Genomic DNA, 19186 nt, shown 5'->3' on the forward strand with positions numbered 1-19186 from the left:
CAGTGAGTCTTAGAAGATACCTAACTTATAATACAAAGCACTTCAAACTAAACAATTATTCATTAAATAGATTCACAGAACTTCCAAGCACCAAATATTCCCACTATTTCAAGAAGTTCAATTTTGCTTTAGACTTGGAGATCCCAGGGAAGTTACCACACCTGCTTGAGGAATGAATCTAGTGCAGAATAGCTGGCTTTCTTCAGCTCCTGATGCGTGTGGCCGCACCATCTGCATATCGCTTCATAGAGGGACGCATAGTTGTCCAGGAGCAAGGCTCCAAACTGAGCAGCGTGCCAGCTGAACAACTGCAACCCAGCTGCAATTTAAGAACAATTCTCATTAAAAACTAGACTTAGATTAAATTTTACACAACCAGCCCAGACTGTGAAAGTCCACATTAGGACTTTAGGTAGGCAGACCCACCATGACTGGAGGGTATAAAATGTATTCCTCTAGCCTCTACTGATACTCTACAGTATCAGCATCCAAACATGAAGAACTTAAGCATAAAAAACAACCTTCCAAAATCCTCTTTTAAATGTACACCATTATGGAATCCAGAGCTGTGTTCTGATGTAATTTACATTAATATTGAAAAAGAAAGGGCCTTCAGTGGTTATAAATAAGAATACTTGATTGCACAATTCAGAAGGATCTGGTTTCTGTAGTCAGGACACATGCACAAGTCCCCTCCTTTGCCAAACTGTGATGCAGACAAATAAAGAATTCAGATTATATTTAACTATTCCAAATATAAGCATAAATGACATTTCAAGATCCTTAATTAATTAACTAGGGAGAGGACAGACTATCTTTAAAGAGGGTTTTATCCCTCACAGTTACCATGGGCCTAATACTCAAACCTTGCATGTTTGTAATTTCTCCATAAGCCACTCACATTTCACAGGCCAATTTCTAATCTTCTGATTCTCCCTCCATTCTTTTTTTTTAACTCAATCTACTGTCACCTCTTTTCTCCTGATTAGCTACACTCCTCTTATTTCTATCATTTCTTTCTCACATTAGAGTTTTGTACTACTCCAGAGGGGCAAATGGCATCAAGTATAATGCTGCTACTCAGAAGCTGATTAGACCTTGACTAGTTTAACCAAATACACGTTAAACTCTATATTCCAATTTGAAGTACGGCAGCTTTCCCCCCAGCCAGCTTAGGAGATCAGAGACTAGAGACCTCTGAACACATTCAGTAAAGAATAAACAATTCCAGAAAAAAGACAGTATCCACCTCAGCACAAATGGAAATAGTTTACATCTTACCTAGAGGTACTGCATATCGCTTCTGATCAATCTGTAATATAAGAAAAGGTTTGTCACTGTGATTCATTCTTCAGCAGGGTTAATTGGTTTATGTAGAACTATTAACATGTAGCAGATTTACCTGTGGGTTGATTGCCTTCATTGCAAAATCAAAAATCTCCTTTGCAGTCTGAGGATCTGTGAAACAACCCAGTAGTGAATATCTCACTACTGACATACAGTAGGCAGAGTGAAGACTAACATTTTTATCTAAGCTTGGTGTGATATCACTTGAAGAAGTGATATTGGGAAAGCCTTATATATCTCATTTTAAGAGGCAGAAACCTTTTTTTTCCTGAAATACTCTTAAATTTGAAAAAAAAAAATTGTACATCTATATTAGTTGATTTTTCTGAATACTTGTGTTTAAGCAGACTCTTAAGAGAAACACATTTCCATACAAACTGCATTCCAGCTTCAGTGTGGCTCTCACAGCTGGCCAATACGTGGTCAGAAAACAGCACTTCAAAGATTTACATACAGAAAAATGATGATGAAGCCACTTCACACAAAGACAGATTACAAGGACTGTGTGACTGTGTATTCTGCATAAACCATCTACTAACAGGGAAATTTTAATTCTGAGTTTACACACATAAATGGTGCTACTTTTTGGCTGTGTAATAATTAAATGTACAACTGTCTGTAAAACTGTACCAAAATGTGTCACTGCCTTTCACATAGAAAAAGAACATACCTTCATCCACAGACTTGGTGAAGTTGTACATTAGTGCAACCAGGCCCCTCAAACACCCTGCTACAAGAGGTAGCTTGGGTCCTCTTATAGCAGATGTCATCTGAAAAGAATAAAGTACCTTCAATAAATTTACACCAAGGCTTCCCAGTTCCTAGAAGTGTAGGTAAATAACTTATTTCAATTTAATAGTTATATCAGCACCCAACTCTACAAAATAATTCCACAGAAACATCTTTACTCCTAAGTGTCACACTTTGGGGAGGGATTCACAAGAGATCATTTAAAAAGCATGGAAATGTTCCACAAAGACCAACCATACCAAAACTTAGATAAAATACGCTAATGTCTTAAAAGTACTTAAAATTTCAGGACATATCAAAGTTCAGCAGAAGTGTGATGTTCAGCTCACATGCAAGAACTTTGCAGCCAGTATAGAACAAATCAGAAACTATCACTGCACGACAAGGTAACATCTCTTGGGGAATGATCATCACAAGCCAATTCTTCACACAGTGAATTGGTTAATTTGCTGTTATTGATGGCCTTGAATTTTCACTTTGTAAGTTTCTCAGAGCCAGAGAACACAACTTAAACAGTCCTTCAGGAAGTATTTATGATTGTCCAGTTAGATTCCTACAAATTGTACTAGCTACAATAGTATTCCAACAGCCAGTGCTACACACTTCAAAGGAAAACAAAAAAAACCCAACCAAAACCAAACCAATGCAAAAAAAAAAAAAAAAAACAAAAAAAAAAACAAAAAAAAAAAAAAAAAAAAAAAAAAAAAAAAACCCCAAAGGAAAAAAAAGAAATTTCAATCATACCTGTGTTCTAAGCTCTCCCAAATAAGCTCGGAATAGTTTTTCAGAGTTGTTAATCATGTCACTAGGCTGGACTTCTCCCAAAACTCCCAAAAGCTCATAAACCTTTTCCAATACTAGAAAGTAATTTTTAATATTGTTAAATCTTAATTACTGAAATCATTGTTTTGACATTTCCAATGCAATTCCTATTAACTTGCAACCATGAGAAAACCATCCCTGACAGTATAATTGCTGATTAAAGTGTGGAGCAAACATCTTTATATATACACACACACATATATATCTTTTTAGCTACGTACTACAATGTAAGATGCATCATCCTCTCACACCAGTAAGTTAAACACATTCACTATTTTTAAACAGGGCTCAGAAAACTAATTTAAAGGCCACATGCACTGAGGAAGCACTTGGTAAGGCCAACAGCTACCAGAAGTTTTTAGGCTTGAATTCAGACTGAAGGATTCTATGCAGAAACAACAAGTTTTATGAGGGGTAGACCTGTAAAGTCAAGATTTCAGCAGTAGCTAGCCATAATGATCAAACTGGAGCTCATAGTAATATGTCATTAAAAAAATAACCAGGCAAGGCAGAACTGATGAGCTCACATTAGAGGTGACCAATGCAGGAACTATCACACTAAAACTGCAGCTTTGAGGACAACGCTGGCCAGGGTGAGAATAAGATTACAAAGAGTTTTAGAATCATAGAATCATTTAGGTTGGAAGAGACCTTTAAGATCATCAAGTCCAACCATTAACCCAACAACTGCCAAGTCCCAGCACTGAACCATGTCCCCAAGTGCCACATCTACACATCTTTTAAACACGTTCAGCAATGGTGACTCCATCACTTCCCTGGAAGCCTGTTCCAATGATTGACAGCCATTTCTGCGAAGAAATTATTCCTAATATCCAATCAAAACCTCCCCTGGAGCAACTTGAAGTCATTTCTTCTTCACTTGTTACCTGAGAGAAGAGACCAACCCCTACCTGGCTACAGCCTCATTTCAGGTGGTTGTGGAGAGTGGTCAAGTCTCCCCTGAGCCTTCTTTTCTGCAGGCTAAACACCCCCAGCTCCCTCAGCTGCTCCTCACAGAACTTGTGCTCCAGACCCTCCCCCAGCTCCACAGCCCTTTCCTGGACTCACTCCAGCCCCTCAATGTCCTTCTTGTGGTGAGGGCCCCAGAACTGCACACAGGATTCGAGGTGCAGCCCCACCAGTGCTGAGTACAGGTGGATGATAGAAAAAAAGCTAAGGCTTACCTGTATCAGGAATTCTAGTTTTTGTAGCAAGCTCCCCATAAAATTTATTAAATATCTCTCTAACTTTCATTTCTTCCATCAGACAGGAACGTTGTAAACTGTGAAGCAACTAAGATGGATTAAAAAAAAAAAAAAAAGAAAAACATTAAGATCAATACCCCAATACTACTTGGTCTAAATAAAAACACAGTTCATACACCTAAATTCAGCTTAAATAAGCAAGTATGCTATTTAATGAAAGGGATCTAAGGTCATTTGTCCAAAGAAGAGTAATGACATGCAATCTACTTTTACTACTTTCCTATATATGCATAAATACAAAATTTACAACTTTTAATTTATAGTATACATATCACATATAGGTCATCTACATGAAATCTACACACGGTATGATTTATACATATATAAATCATATAAATCAGTACATATAAACTCCACTAGAGCAAAGGCTAAGCAAGTCTGCAGTAGCTTCTATCATATTGTATTTCTCTCCCTACTAGTACAAAGCCAATCCAATTCACAGAACTGAATAACTCAGAATAACTCAGAAGGGAGTTTTGTTTCTTATAAACAAATCTAAGAAGGCACAAAAGCATTTACAAAAGAAGGATCTAAATACATTCATACAAAGGAATTACTGTCTCACAAAGCAATTAAATTTCTAGAAAAAATGTCCTCCTCCTATACAGTATATATAATACATAGTATTTTAAAGCAAGAATGCAATTGACCAGCAAAATTTCTCCTTAAATAGCCGTAATTAACTGAGAGAGAGATCTGCAACTGCCCCCCAAAACAAATGTGTCTTGGTCTAACAGATGAAGGAATGACTTGCCCATGTCTATACTGGAGAATATTGAAGACAATCTGTTATTAAAACATTTTAACATCTAAATATTAGCTATCACTGTTCTCTTGCTACTGCAGACTACAACTTCCTCGCAAGGGGAAGGGGAGGGGCAGACACTGATCTCTTCTCTTTGGTGCCCTGTGACAGGACTCAAGGGAATGGCCCTGAAGCTGGGTCAGGAGGAAGCTTAGGTCAGATATCAGAAAACAGTTCTCCACCCAAAGGGTGGCACTGGAACAGCCTCCCCAAGGAAGTGGACACAGCACCACACCTGACAACAGTTCAGGAAATGCTTGGACAATGCTCTCAGGCACGTGCTGTGACTTTTGGGGATGATGCTGTGCAGGGCCAGGAGCTGGGGATCCCTTCCAACTCAGCTTATTCTGCAACTCTGTGATACAGATTTTCTGCATGATATAGTGTAACTATAGTAATACAGCAGATTGTCTACTTCTTATCTAGAAACAAGAGAGATTTATAAAGTGCATTTTACCTTAATCAGAAGTTCCAGGGCTGCGATTCTACATTTTGCTGCTCTCTCTTTTGTATAGACACTGAGACAAGTTTGCTACACAGCAAAGAAAATTAAGGTAACAATGCATGTAAGTAAAGATGGAAATTCAAAGATATCATATTCTTTAAAGTATCTGTTCTTTACAACCTTCAGGTTTTTTAAAAAGACTAAACCAATATCTAGTCCTGGAAATGGTTTCACTGACAATACTGCATCACTATCTGACATAATAACAAACCCCAACACAAGTAAAGAAATTGCAGTTTCTGCAGTAAATGGCACATAGAGCAAGTTTTCTACCTCAGTGCTATCAGTCCTTACAGTCAGAAACTTCAGTGGTGCAGTCAAGCATTTCTATGCAAAGCAGCACAGATGTTCAGCCATCCAGACTCCAGTAACCTCAGTTATTGTACTCACCACCAATTTCTGCATATATTGCAAAAGTAACAATTTCTCACGTGAAATTTTTTTTTATATGGTAATTAAAATTAACCCTAAAGAAACATTTAAAATTTTACATTTAAATAGTAACTTTAGTTTGTATAAATTAGAAGTAACAACTGCTATAACTAATTTTCAGAACCAATACCTACAATGTTCTATTAAAAAAATAAAATTAAGTCTACAGCTGGACAAAGAATCCCACACTGATCTGTGGTATGAATTACAGTTTCTGTCAAACAAATTAAAATTATTTCAGCCCTAACAAGAACACTAGAGATGGGCAAGGCTGACTGGGAGGGGTGAAGTATAGCTATGAATGCTATGACATGACACTCACCAGACTAGTTTCAACTATCTGGCAAAAACGCTTTTAGGAAATAATTTTCATTTATCTACCTTAATATTAGAGGCATAAGGATGAATTTTGTCACCAACTTTTTCCATAAAGACACAAAGAAACTTCAATGCTTCTTCCCTGCAATCTCGAAACTGAAAAGTTAAAAAAAAAATAAAAATTATTGAAGTGTGTAATACGTTGTGCATACCTAAGCACTACTTTAAAGTTTGCCAACTTACCTCCTCGATGGCGAGGGATTTGTGGATAAAGACGAGCAAGCCATGCTCCTGGGAAAACACCAGGGACAGGTGCAGGGCTGTGGGGAGGCAAAGGGACCATCAGAGGTTGGCTCTGTGCACACCACCCAGCCCATCCCCTGCTGCAAAAGGGTGATGACCTGCCGCCTCGGGCACCAGGTAAACCACAACAAACTATGGGCGCTACTGGCCTCCCCCAGGCCTCGGGGCCGGGCCCAGCCTGTGCCCAGGCCCGGAGCCTGCCCTGCTCGGGCTGAGGGGGAGCCGGCCTGGGGCGGCTCAGCACAGAGGGGCCAGTGCTTTTACCCCGGTGAGTGGTGATCTGGGGCAGGAGACCCCCCTCCCCGGAGTCACCGGGGACACACAGCGAGGGGCAGCACGGACGGAGGGCGGGCAGAGTGTGTCCCCCCGGCCCCGAGCCCTCCCGGCCCGCTCGGTCCCCCCCAGGCCGGGCCGGCCCCGGCGCACCCTGCTCGCCGCTGTCCAGGCTGGCCACGCAGGTCTCGCCCAGGCTGCGCAGCAGGCTGTATCCCTGCAGGGCGCTGCCGGCGGCATCGCCGGGCTGCAGGCAGCGGTGCAGCTGGAGCAGGCACTGCTGCGCCCCCGCCATGCCGCCCCGAGCCCGGGAGCGGGGCCAGGAAGCGGGAAAGGCCCGCCCCCCGCCGCGCCCAACGCCAGCCCGGGGGGGGGAACGCGGGATGCTCGGCCCGGGCAGGACCAGCCTCTGCTGGACCATTCCCGGCGGCAGGGAAGAGCGCTTCGGGCGCTCTTATGTCTCTCGTGGCAGGATGGGCTCAGGACATGCACACACAGAATGACAGGATGGGTCAGGGTGGAAAGGACCACAGTGGGCCATCCGCTCCAACCTCCCTGCTCAGGCTCACGGCGCAGGGTCACATCCAGACTGTGCCTCAGTATCTCCAGTAAGAGAGTTTCTACACCCTCTCTGGGCAAACTGTCCCAGTGCCCGGTCACTGCACAGTAAAGAGGTTCTTCCTCACATTCAGGTGGAACTTCCTGTGCCTCAGTTTCTGCTCATTGCCCTTGTCCTATTGCTTGGCACCACCGAGAAGAGCCTGGCCCCACCTTCTTGGCCCCTTCGCCATAGATACTGATGGATGAAGGCCCCTTTCAGTCGTCTTCTCGAGGCCCAGCTCCCTCAGCCTTTCCTCATCAGAGAGATGCTCCAGCCCCTTAATCATCTTTATTGCCCTTCGCTGGACACGCTCCAGGAGTTCCAGGACTTGTGCCAAGGAACCCAGAGCTGTACAGTGCTGTTGGACACAGTAGTGATTTCCCCCCCCCCCCCCTCAGAGAATGGGCTGCTCCAACCTCCCCACGCCTCCCGGCAGCCCGGGTTTTGCCGCGAAATTCGGTAGGGTCCGGGCGCCTCTATGCAGGTTGCGGGGGGAGGCGATGTGCCATTACTGAAGGCAGCCTCTGTCTTGCACCACAAATAGTAACCTGAGTTATAATTCTTTCTCTATTGTTGCAGATCAAACGGGGCACGACCCTCACTTCAGGGCTCCAGAGGATTCATCGCCTTCCTCCTTTCCCTCTCGGTTCCGCATCCCCCCTTTCTGCCTTCCTTGGGCGCTCCCGTTCCGATCGCGCCTCGCCATTGGCCGGAAAGCCCGGGAGGCGCGCGCGCCCGCTGGTTTTGGCGCGGAGCGTGGCGGGGTCGGTGGCGCTCTGCAGGTGGGTGAGGGCAGCGGGCCGGGGTCCGGCCGCCGAGGGCAGGAGAGGGACGGAAACCCGCCGGTGAGGGCTCGGCCGCTGGCGGAGCTCCCGCCGCGCTCACTCTTCTCGCCGACCCCCTGCCCGCAGGTAGGACCGCCGCCGGAGCCGCAGCAGCGCCATGTCGTCGCCAGCCTCCACTCCCAGCCGCCGCCGGGGCAAGCGCGGCCGGGGCAGCAACCCCCCGACTCGTAAGTGCTGCCGCGGGAAGGGGGGCCCCCCGCCCCGGGCTGTTCTCCCGGCCCCCGCCTCGGGCCGCATGGCTATTGTAACGCCGGGTCCGCTTGTGTCTTGCAGCACAAGATGCCCGCTCTCCTCCTTCCCAGAAGCGTCGAGCAGACGACTCCACCTCCACCGGGGACCTGCAGCCCATGCCCACGTCCCCGCCCGCCGAGGTGCAGAGCCCCGGCGCCGCCGATGCGCTGTTCTCCAGCCCGCCGCAGTTCCGCCACTCCGGTACGTGGGGCTGGGCCAGGCTGGGGCGGCTCCGGGGCTGTGCGGGCCCGGGAGATGCAGCCCTGCACTGCCCTGGGGCAGATCCGGCCCAAAAACGCTCCAGGAGAATGCGAACGTTGTCTCACGTTTCTCATTTGAATTTAGTATAGTGAACTCTACAGGAGTGCAGTCAGTGTCTGGGGTGCAGATCTCTAGCATAATAGTGAAAATAACTAGTAATAGTTATAGCTTCCAGTTAGCATGGGAATATGTATCAGGGAATACGTATTAGTTTTAAAAATTTATTTATATAAATAAATAAAGCTACTAACATAGAAGGAGCTAGGTTGTTTGCCACAGAAAGTCTTTCTTGGTTTTATATATAGGGTTCTTTTTAATTCCGATAGCTTTTAATTGTGTCACTTGCTCTACCACCCCCCAAAATAATAAAAAAAAAGTGTTTAATCTAAAATTCTGCATGTTTTTGTGCTTGAACTCCAGTGTAGTTTTAAAATGCAGTACTGCTGTAAAGTTTTCTAAGGAAGCTTTGTTTGAACTTGGGACCTTTGAGAAGAGCTATTAATACAAAAGTTCTAGGGAGGCCAGGAACATCTCTATTGTGTGGGCTTGACTGATACTCCTCATTTTATGACAGAGTTGAAGGAACAATGAGAGAAATGAGGCTGAATTTTACTCTGCTCTAGATGTAAAAACGTCTCAATAACCATCACAAAACATTTGCTTTTGTAGCCATTCCTCTTGACTTTGACATCAGCTCCCCTCTGACTTACGGCACACCCAGCTCCAGGGTGGAGGGCACCCCCCGAAGTGGCGTACGAGGAACTCCAGTCAGGCAGAGGCCGGATCTTGGCTCTGTCCGTAAAGCCAGACAAGTGGATTTACATTCAGATGGGGTAGGTGGATGTCTCACCTCTTGTATCTGACAACTTCTTTGTACACATATAAATACTTATGTATGCTTAATTTTTTTCCATGCAGCTGGCTGAGGATGTAGTAGCAACCGAGCAATCTCTTGGACAAAGGCTTGTTATTTGGGGAACAGATGTTAATGTGGCCTCATGCAAAGAAAAGTTCCAGGTGGGTTTTGTTGCTTTCTCTTTTTAAAATGAAAAGCTAGTTTGATTTAAACAAATATTAGTTGAATCTAATACAAAGGAGGTTTTTGCACTGCTAAATTCTGCTCATTTTTCCTGTCTCTCTTTCTTAACATTCAGAGATTTCTCCAGCGCTTCATTGATCCACTGGATAAAGAGGATGAAGACATTGGCCTGGATCTTAATGAGCCACGCTATATGCAACGACTTCAAGAGGTACTTGTAATGCAGTAGTTTGTAATTCAGCTTTTCTTTTTTCAGTCTTGCATGCCATCGAGCTAAAGATTTCCTAACTCCCTTGCAGATTAATATGGTTGGGGAACCATTCCTGAATGTAAATTGTGACCATCTAAGATCATTTGATGAAAACCTCTACAGGCAACTGATCTGCTATCCTCAGGTGAAGTAGTGCACTTGTTTTCTGGCTTTCAGGTGGCTCTTTCATATTTCTAGGTTTTAAAATGCTTGTTTAAATGCAGTGCATGCTGTGTGTGCACAGTGCAATCTCAGCAGCTACTTTATTTTACTGAATATAAAATGTATATATGAATATAAAATCTCGTTTCATAGTAGATGATCACAGAAACAGTGAGTACCTCATACATGCAGTTAGCTGGTAAACTGCAATGTCCAGAGTTTTGTGCTTCCACCCCTTGCAACACTTAAGTGATGGAATAAATCTGATCCGAACAGCAGATTTTGTGTTACATAGGAAAACGTTCAGATGGTGTAGCTTTTAGTCATTACTGGCTGATCAGCAGCTTTATGCATAATTTCTTCATTCTATGATTTAACTTGTAAGCTGTTTCTAATACAGGAAGTCATCCCAACATTTGACATGGCTGCCAATGAGATCTTTTTTGATCGTTACCCCGATTCAATACTAGAACATCAAATTCAAGTAAGGCCATATAATGCACTGAAGACCAGGAATATGAGAAATCTAAACCCTGAAGGTAAAATTTTTGCTTACCATGTTATACAAGGACCTTAAAATTGTCATAAACTGAGTGAATGCTAACATAGGATTACATTAAGACTGTATTTAGGGTCCATCCCGACCAATGTCTTCCAATCATGTTTGTTTCAGAGGCAAATGCTTTAGAGCCCAATACAGAATCATCTAACCATAAAGTAAATCTCTCCTATCATCAACTACTCATGTTCTTAGTTCTGCAAGTGCAAAGGATTCTTTTGTATACATACTCCTGTAAATTAGAATGTTTGTATTATGCATTCATGATTCTTTTTGCTTAAACAAAACGGTAGTAACCTGTCTGTCTACCTTCTGCCTAAAAACTATTGTAACATGAAATTTTGAAGGTTATTTAAATTTTACATGAGTCTATATTTTTGTAGACATTGATCAACTCATCACCATCAGTGGCATGGTCATCAGAAGCTCCCAGTTAATTCCTGAGATGCAGGAAGCATTCTTTAGATGCCAGGTTTGCGCTTTCACCACCAGAGTGGAAATTGACCGTGGCAGGATTGCTGAACCGTCTGTGTGCAAGAACTGTAACACAACACACAGTATGGCACTGATTCACAATAGATCCATGTTCTCTGACAAACAGATGGTAAGTTGGCTATGGTAGTGGCTAAAATGAAAGAGTTGCTAGTTTTTGCTCCCCTACCCTTCTAAAATTATCCACAGCATTAGTTATGTATCTTGAGGTTGAATGCTTTGAAACGGAATAAGTGTTTTCCAAGTGTAACATCGAAATGGCTGAAACAAGTTAGTGAAACAGTAAGTCTACTTTGCAGAAAAAATGCATTAGGAGGATGAAATGAAGTATATACACCTCTTACTGTTTCTGTATGGAAACCCCTTTATATACAGTATGTCCACTTCTGTCTAGACTAGGTGAGCCTTGTTTGTAGCAGCATTTTATCCATGCTAGTAGCAATCATTAGAATTCTCATTTTCATAATCTCTTTTAATCAGTAATCAGTTTTGCTGTTTTGGGTGGAGATATTTCGTTTCTGAGCAATGTACCTGAATCAAAATGATGTTGATGACTGTGTTAATTCAAAATCCTGTTGTATGCTCTGTGGAAAAGCTCTGCTCTTTTGCAACTGAAACTTAAATGGTGTTTTTTCAGATCAAACTGCAGGAGTCTCCTGAAGATATGCCAGCTGGACAGACCCCGCATACAGTGGCACTCTTTGCTCACAATGACCTTGTTGATAAAGTTCAGCCAGGTGACAGAGTTAATGTCACAGGTAAAATTTGGTTTGAGTGTTTCCATTTTTCTTTTTCATTGATCTTAACTGTATGTAAAGGGATCTGATGGGGTGCACTTCCAAGTGCTGAGGGAGCTAGTCGCTTCCTTTGCAAAGCCATTCAGTTATCTTTAAAAAATCATGATGACTAGCTAAAATATTAGAAAAAAAAAAGCCAATGGCACTCCCTACAGCAAGGAGGAGACCTGGGGAACTGCAGGCTAGTCATCTTCATCTTGAGCCCTGGGAAAGGTGATAGAGCCAATAATCCTGGAAACCTTTCCTGACTGGGACAGTGTTTTACATCTTCAGCAAACTTGCAGACAAAAACAAAACTGGAAGAAAGCAGTGCTTGATAGACCATGGCTGTGGTGCCAGCATTCTCCTGGGCTGTATTAGAAGCGTTGCCAGCAAGTTGAGGCAGTACTGGGTCCCGTTGTGGGGTCTCCCAGGGCAAGGGAGACATGAACATACAGGAGTGAATTCAGTAAAGGGCTGTGACAATGTCAGAAGCCTTGGTCATATATGGAAAGGCTGAGAAAGCTGTGACTGCTCAGCCTGGAGAATAGAAGGCTTGGAATCATAGCAGCATGTGGGTGGAAGGGTGGTAGTGTCAAGAAGACAAAGGCAGACTCTGCTTAATGATGCCCAGTGGCACACAGAAAGCACAAGCTGAAATACAGGCAGTTACAATTAAAAATAAGAAATTTTTTACTGTTTGTGTGGTCAAGCCTCATAACAGGTTGGCTGGCAAGGCTGTGTGGAGTCTTTGTCCCTAGAGATGCTCAAAATGTGATGGGACACAGTCTTTAGCAAGCAGTGGATTCCAACTGACTCCAGTTTGACCCTATGATTGGACTAGACATCGCCAGGCTGTCTGACCTTGATTCCTTCATTCTAAAGATGTAACTGAAGAAGACACAGTATCTTAAATAGTGTCTGCAGTCAGGATAGTGATAATGTAGAATAAATCTTGTGATACTGTAGCAACATATAAACCACTTTGCTTTAAAACAACTGCTGTAAAAAAACCCCAAGCTTTTAAAATGCATTAGAAAGCTATTATTAAACTTGGCACTTTAAAAGAAGAGGAAAAGTTGATTGGAGTGGGAATTTCAAAAGGATCAAGCCTTAAGTTTTTTTTTCAAAAATAGTTTTATTGTTGAGAACACTAGTGGTATGAATGTAAAACATAAATGTGTATCTGCAAAAATGGGTCTAGGTGACTTAAATATGGCTTCTACATGACTTACAGTGGGAAATGAAATGACAAAGTATTTAGGCTGTTTAGAAAAGCTCTACTCTTCCCAGGAACTTGTACAATTTTTATGGTTTGGAATTAGCGTGTTTCTCCATATCTAATGCTATGACTGAAATGTGTATTTAGGTATCTACAGGGCAGTCCCCATTCGAGTCAATCCCCGGGTCAGCAGCGTGAACTCCGTGTACAAGACCCACATTGACGTCATACACTATCGCAAGACAGACTCCAAACGCCTGCACTGCATTGATGAGGAAACTGAGCAAAAGAGGTTTACAGAGGAACGTGTGGAAATGCTCAAAGAGCTTTCTAAAAAAGCAGACATATATGACAGGCTTGCTTTAGCATTGGCTCCAAGTATCTATGAGCATGAAGATATCAAAAAGGTGAGAAGTTCTGTATTTCTCTTGTAAGATGTATTTTTATGTGTATATGTTTGTAGTTACTGTTTGTTGTTAACGTATCTTGAAACTTAAAAATTCAAAAAGCTGTTATCTTGGGCAGTCTTAAAACATCATGGTCTTGTCAGGGTGGTGTTGGTTATAAGTATACCATAATTCTTTCCATGCTATTAAGGAGTGTTAATTAGAGGGAAGAGAACTGAAAAGGTAGGAAGGCAGCAGAACTGGGAAAACTTAATTGCAGAATGCATCTTGGACATTTTCTGGAAGTTCAGATTGCTGATGATCAAAGGAAAGTAAGTACCTGTAACTGTGCTTGCTGAGAAGAGGCATCCACAAGAGAATAGCTTCGAAATGACATTTGGTTGACTCTGAATTATAGAGTATCAAAACATTTACTTGGATGTATCCAAGAAGAGACTGTTTTCCAATAAAGTGTCAACTGAGGTACTAGAACATTGTGAAAACTGCAGTCAGTAGCAGGTCTCAAGGTATTGTTAGACATCGAACACTCCTCTTCCAAGTATATTCCTCTGAGGTTTTTTTAATAGATCTATACATTATTATAGTTCACAGGTTGCTGAAAGTATAATTCAAAACCATACAATGATTTACTTATGAAATGAGAACACAGTAATGACAATTCCTTTTGTTGTTACCTTCTCAACATGCTAATACAGGCACATCAAGTCTAGGGGATGGAGTTGAGGAAAACTAAGAACCCTTCATCAAAGGGGATTCTTCAGGTTCCAACCAAAATCTGTTTACAACAATGAACAGAATTTGTCTTTAATGCTTTAAACCCAGATGCATTGAGTTGTCTTAATTTTAGCAGTGTTTGTTTTTCAGATATTTCAGTTGAACAGTTGGATTTGCTCTGTTACATCTGTACATGAAGTGATATTTTCATTTTTACAGGGTATTCTGCTTCAGCTTTTTGGTGGATCAAGAAAGGATTTTACTCACACAGGAAGAGGCAATTTTCGTGCAGAGATCAACATTCTTCTCTGTGGGGATCCTGGTACTAGCAAATCCCAGCTGCTCCAGTATGTGTACAATCTGGTTCCTCGAGGCCAGTATACTTCTGGCAAAGGCTCAAGTGCAGTTGGTCTTACTGCATATGTGATGAAGGATCCAGAAACACGACAGCTGGTTCTTCAGACAGGAGCTCTAGTACTTAGTGACAATGGCATTTGCTGCATTGATGAGTTTGATAAAATGAATGAAAGCACAAGGTCAGTTCTACATGAAGTAATGGAACAACAGACGCTCTCCATTGCAAAGGTAAATAAATGAAATTGAAGTTATTCCTAGAGGCTTTTGCTCTGGCTTTACTCAGAGGCTTTCACAAGGCAGTTTTTGGCTACAGAATTTGTTTAATAACATTGGTGATCTCATGAAATTGGAAGGAGGTTTTGGTGGCACAGCTGCAGCTGGTTTCAGAAATGCTTTTCCTTTTGACAGGCTGGAATTATTTGCCAACTGAATGCTCGTGCATCTATCCTAGCAGCAGCTAATCCTATAGAATCACAGTGGAATCCGAAAAAGACTACAATTGAAAACATTCAGCTTCCTCATACGCTGCTGTCAAGGTACTGGACTGCACTGCAGGTGTCATATTTAGGCGATGTTACACTTCCTCTTCTGAAAATTATTACATAGTGTAGAATAGAACTACTGTGTTCTTCACAATCTAATGGAAAACTTCTATAGCACATACTTTAAATGCTGTCCTTAGAATATCTAGGTGAGCACAGAAGTGCCTTTTAGTATTTACACGTTGACCATGAAGAGAGGTGTGGTAAGATCTGTAGGATCTCTTCTATATGTTGTTTCATAATCATCTTCTAGAAAAGAGCTGTTCTGAAACTTAATGTTTTGATAACTTAAACAAAACTTCAGGATGCTTTTCTTAGCTCCATAAAGCTTTTAAAGTGAAAAACACTGACGATCAGCAGAGGTGGTAGAATCTTAAGATCCGTGCCTGCTTCATGCTGCTTTGTAAAATTTACCTGAGGAGGGAAGCAGTGCTGGTCAGTTATTTGGGCAATGGCTGTTAGAGTCACATTTAGTGCTTCCTGACAGAAAATTAAACTACATGTTGGAGTTGGAGCTTATTAAAGATTTCCACAGTAACTGGAAATTTGAAGTACACTGATGGTGTACTGGATATCCTGAGAACACTTATGGCTTAAATTTCAATTAAGAGCTGCTAGGTTTGAGCAGCATCTCAGTTCCACCATTTATTTGATTTAAGCCTACAAAAATAATTTATTGGCTGTATTATCCATGTCTGCTTATAGTTGAGACTAGCTGAATTTATTGTTTGTAAAATTATAAACCATTTTCTTTAGGATTAAACTGCAAGTGCTTTTTGAATTATTTGTAATTTACTTAGTTACATTTTTTTGCTGTTTTATTTCAAGGCAGTATCTTTAGAAGCAAGTTCTATGCATTTGTTATGTGTGTGGAATTTTTTGTTTGTTGCAGTTGCAACTTTTTTTTGAGGGGGGAGTGGGTTTTTTAAGGAAACAAAATATGTCACCCTTGAACATGGGATCTGAATTCTGCAGAATGTACCTTGCTTTCAAAATTTCAAGTCCACAGGGTGTAAGAAAATCCATTGTGTTGTTCTGTACCTTGAGAATTCTACAAAAAATTTCTTTCCGGTGTAAGAAAGCAATTTCTGCTGAGAGTAGGAATTAACAGTCTAATAACTGATACCTGTATTTATTATATCAAATCCTTCTAAGCCAAGTACCTAAATGACAAGAAAGTATGCACACTAATACTGGATCATATCCCATTCAGATTTGACTTGATCTTTTTGATGTTGGATCCACGTGATGAAGCTTACGACAGACGCCTTGCTCGCCATTTGGTTTCACTGTACTACCAAAGTGAGGAAAGGTTGGAGGAGGAATACCTGGATATGGCAGTATTGAGGGATTACATTGCATATGCTCGTGGTTATGTAAATCCCAGATTAGGTGAAGAAGCAAGCCAAGCCCTTATTGAGGTAAAAGAATTGCTGCTGAGAATGTTCAGAGTCTTTCCTGACTTGTCAGAAGTGGTGAAATTCCCTCGTACGGACATTCTCTATCTATGTAACAACCTTCTGTAAGACCCTTGGAAAAAAAAGGGTCTCTAATGGAAAGAGGGATCAGAGGAGTCATTCTACATTCTAATGTTTAGCTTTCAGATACTTTGGTTTGGTTCCATCATATAAAACACATTAAAGTCTACTAAAGCAAAATGTGTCATTGCAGACACAAGTACTGCTATATAAGACTAATCCAGAATTCTAAAGTGATTCAAAACTTGATTCATTACCATGGTTTAATTGCTTTATAACGGAAAAGAATTTACTTGATGTGGTTATTCATCACTGCAGACGAATCACGAAGGTGCGTGAGCAGAAACACGGTATTTGGGATAGCTTGCCAGAATTGCTTATGTTGTGAAATAAGAGGTGAGGGATGCAGGGGACTGAAAAGAAATTAATACACAGTGTAAATGCAATGAGTGTCTCCCTTTCAGGCGTACGTGGACATGAGGAAGATTGGCAGTGGCAAGGGAATGGTGTCGGCGTACCCGCGGCAGCTGGAGTCCCTGATCCGGCTGGCGGAGGCACACGCCAAGGTGCGCTTCTCTGAGAAGGTCGAAACCATTGACGTGGAGGAGGCAAAACGGCTCCATCGGGAAGCGCTGAAACAGTCTGCTACTGATCCAAGGACTGGAATTGTGGACATATCCATTCTCACCACAGGTTTGTGCTTCTGTAGGGTTAAAGCGGGGCCGCTGTTGGCCGCTGTTTTGTGATATTTAAAGTGTAACTTAACCTGTCCTCCTTTGCTGATTGCTAAAAGGTATTTTCTTTGCTTTTATAAGGAATGAGCGCAACAGCTCGTAAGAGGAAAGAGGAATTGGCTCAAGCCTTACGGAAGCTCATCCAATCAAAGGGTAAAACACCATCTTTGAAATACCAACAGCTTTTGGATGATCTTCGGGCACAGTCTGAAACGGTAAGTCTCCTGCTTTGTTTTTACATTTCCATTAATTTTTAAAAGCTTTTTTTTCCCAAATGAACATTCTTGTCCTCAAATTACATTATGGAAGGAAATGCAAACGTGAATGATTTGTTGGCATGACTAGAAAGCCAGCTCTGTTACAGACAAATGAGTTGAATCTGCTGTACCTTAGTTTATTCTGGCTTTTGGAATTAGCAAACTGGGCTTCAGGATTCCAGGCCAGGTTTCAACTTTCACATAGAACAAATGAAAACTTCAAATAAAAATATTAGGAGATTGGTAGAAAGTATAGCATTTTTACTATGTTTGAAGTATTTTCCCCATCTTTATTTGATTTGCTCCTTTTCTTTAAGGCTATCACAAAGGAAATGTTTGAAGAAGCACTTCGTGCCTTGGCTGATGACGACTTCCTGACTGTGACTGGAAAGACTGTGAGGCTGCTGTGAGTTACCCGGTGCTTGAGAGCCTGCTGTCACGACTTGTACTTTGCCTTACTCAAGAAGATAGTGTCAATCTGCAAGATCTTTGAGATTTGGGACTATCATCTGCTATGACAGGCACAGCCTTTCCCTGCCAACCACCTGTCATGGCCTCAATTTGCCTTACTATGTTGCCACTGCAAGATTTGCACGGCTTGGGCTATCATTTGCTATGACAAGGGTAGTCATGATTAAGTGGCATCACTGTCATTACAAGATATTATAAAAATCTTTGTGTCAATAATGCTATTTACATTTTAGCTAAATGTAATTACTAATATGGCAAGGGCTTTGTGGGTTTTTTGAGTTTTTTTAGAGCATGGTAACAATATTGCCTGTATTTCCAATTGAATTGTAAAAATTCATCTTAATTGAGTTTTTAGTAACTGCAGTTTTTACTGTTAGTATTTCTGTAAGCTGAAATAAAATTATTTGACTTAAAAGGACTCTTTAATGTTCGTTTCAAGTACAAATCACGTTATCATGTGCTGAGCACTTTTCAGTCTGGAATTCTGCAATTTTTTGGAAGCTCTTTGTGAGATCATGAAAGGCTTTTTAGTTGGTTTGTTTTGTTTGACCTGAGTGTACTGTGGAAGTATCCACAATGTAAAAACGGTAGATGGATTCTACTTGAAATTACATTTCTTTACTTCAATTTTAAGTATGACTGATAAGTTAAGATACCTACCTTTGGTATCATGACATATAATCAGTCCTGAACCAACAAGGTCTTGCAGCTTGTTTACAATAACATTCCCAAGGACCTGGTATGGGTGATTTTTTAATAGAAAAACACAATGGTATGTCGACCTTCCTCAGCTGTACAAAGCAGCATGACTGCTTTATTTAAGTGCAACAAGCAGGTTAGAATCCTTGCATAACTGTTGGATGTTACTGAGAAATATTCCAAACCTTACTCTGCCTTCACTTCAGGAAGAGGGGAAAAAAATAATCCACCTATATACTTACTTGAAGTGATCTTGGATTATACTGTGT

At 41.6% G+C, this 19186-nt stretch overlaps 2 protein-coding genes across 3 annotated transcripts in view; one reads left to right on the forward strand and one right to left on the reverse strand.

Moving 5' to 3' along the window:
• The window catches only part of PRKDC (protein kinase, DNA-activated, catalytic subunit), an 80956-nt gene extending 74324 nt beyond the window's left edge, over window positions 1-6632 (reverse strand). Inside the window, exons 1-8 of one of the 2 annotated variants that reach the window (XM_083871145.1) lie at window positions 6308-6632; window positions 5447-5521; window positions 4104-4212; window positions 2842-2954; window positions 2018-2117; window positions 1403-1458; window positions 1282-1312; window positions 162-319 (exon numbers count right to left, since the gene is read on the reverse strand). In XM_083871145.1, coding sequence (XP_083727271.1) covers window positions 162-319; window positions 1282-1312; window positions 1403-1458; window positions 2018-2117; window positions 2842-2954; window positions 4104-4212; window positions 5447-5521; window positions 6308-6454 — 789 coding nt within the window. In that variant the 5' untranslated portion in view covers window positions 6455-6632. Of the gene's footprint in view, window positions 1-161; window positions 320-1281; window positions 1313-1402; window positions 1459-2017; window positions 2118-2841; window positions 2955-4103; window positions 4213-5446; window positions 5522-6307 lie in introns of those variants that run through there. The other variant, XM_083871146.1, reaches the window with a different exon arrangement.
• Window positions 6633-8182: 1550 nt separating this feature from the next.
• Window positions 8183-18633, forward strand: MCM4 (minichromosome maintenance complex component 4). Its single transcript, XM_083863761.1, has 17 exons — window positions 8183-8203; window positions 8333-8433; window positions 8540-8698; window positions 9428-9591; window positions 9677-9775; window positions 9913-10008; window positions 10097-10192; window positions 10610-10748; window positions 11152-11372; window positions 11898-12018; window positions 13406-13665; window positions 14599-14964; window positions 15145-15272; window positions 16492-16699; window positions 17221-17449; window positions 17572-17705; window positions 18065-18633. Exons 2-17 carry the CDS (start codon window positions 8364-8366, stop codon window positions 18155-18157), a joined length of 2583 nt encoding a protein of 860 aa, XP_083719887.1. The 5' UTR covers window positions 8183-8203; window positions 8333-8363; the 3' UTR covers window positions 18158-18633.
• The last annotated feature ends 553 nt before the right edge of the window (window positions 18634-19186 follow it).

The sequence above is a fragment of the Zosterops lateralis genome (assembly GCF_965231275.1).
Source record: "Zosterops lateralis genome assembly, chromosome: 1".
Lineage (NCBI taxonomy): Eukaryota > Metazoa > Chordata > Aves > Passeriformes > Zosteropidae > Zosterops > Zosterops lateralis.

What these genes read in the sequence shown, in the direction of transcription:
- MCM4 (XM_083863761.1), top strand. Translation starts at nt 8,364, where the DNA reads ATGTCGTCGCCAGCCTCCACTCCCAGCCGCCGCCGGGGCAAGCGCGGC. An exon ending in TGGATTTACATTCAGATGGG is followed by an intron (nt 9,592 to 9,676) that starts GTAGGTGGATGT and finishes TTTTCCATGCAG; the next exon opens with CTGGCTGAGGATGTAGTAGC. An exon ending in AGACGCTCTCCATTGCAAAG is followed by an intron (nt 14,965 to 15,144) that starts GTAAATAAATGA and finishes TCCTTTTGACAG; the next exon opens with GCTGGAATTATTTGCCAACT.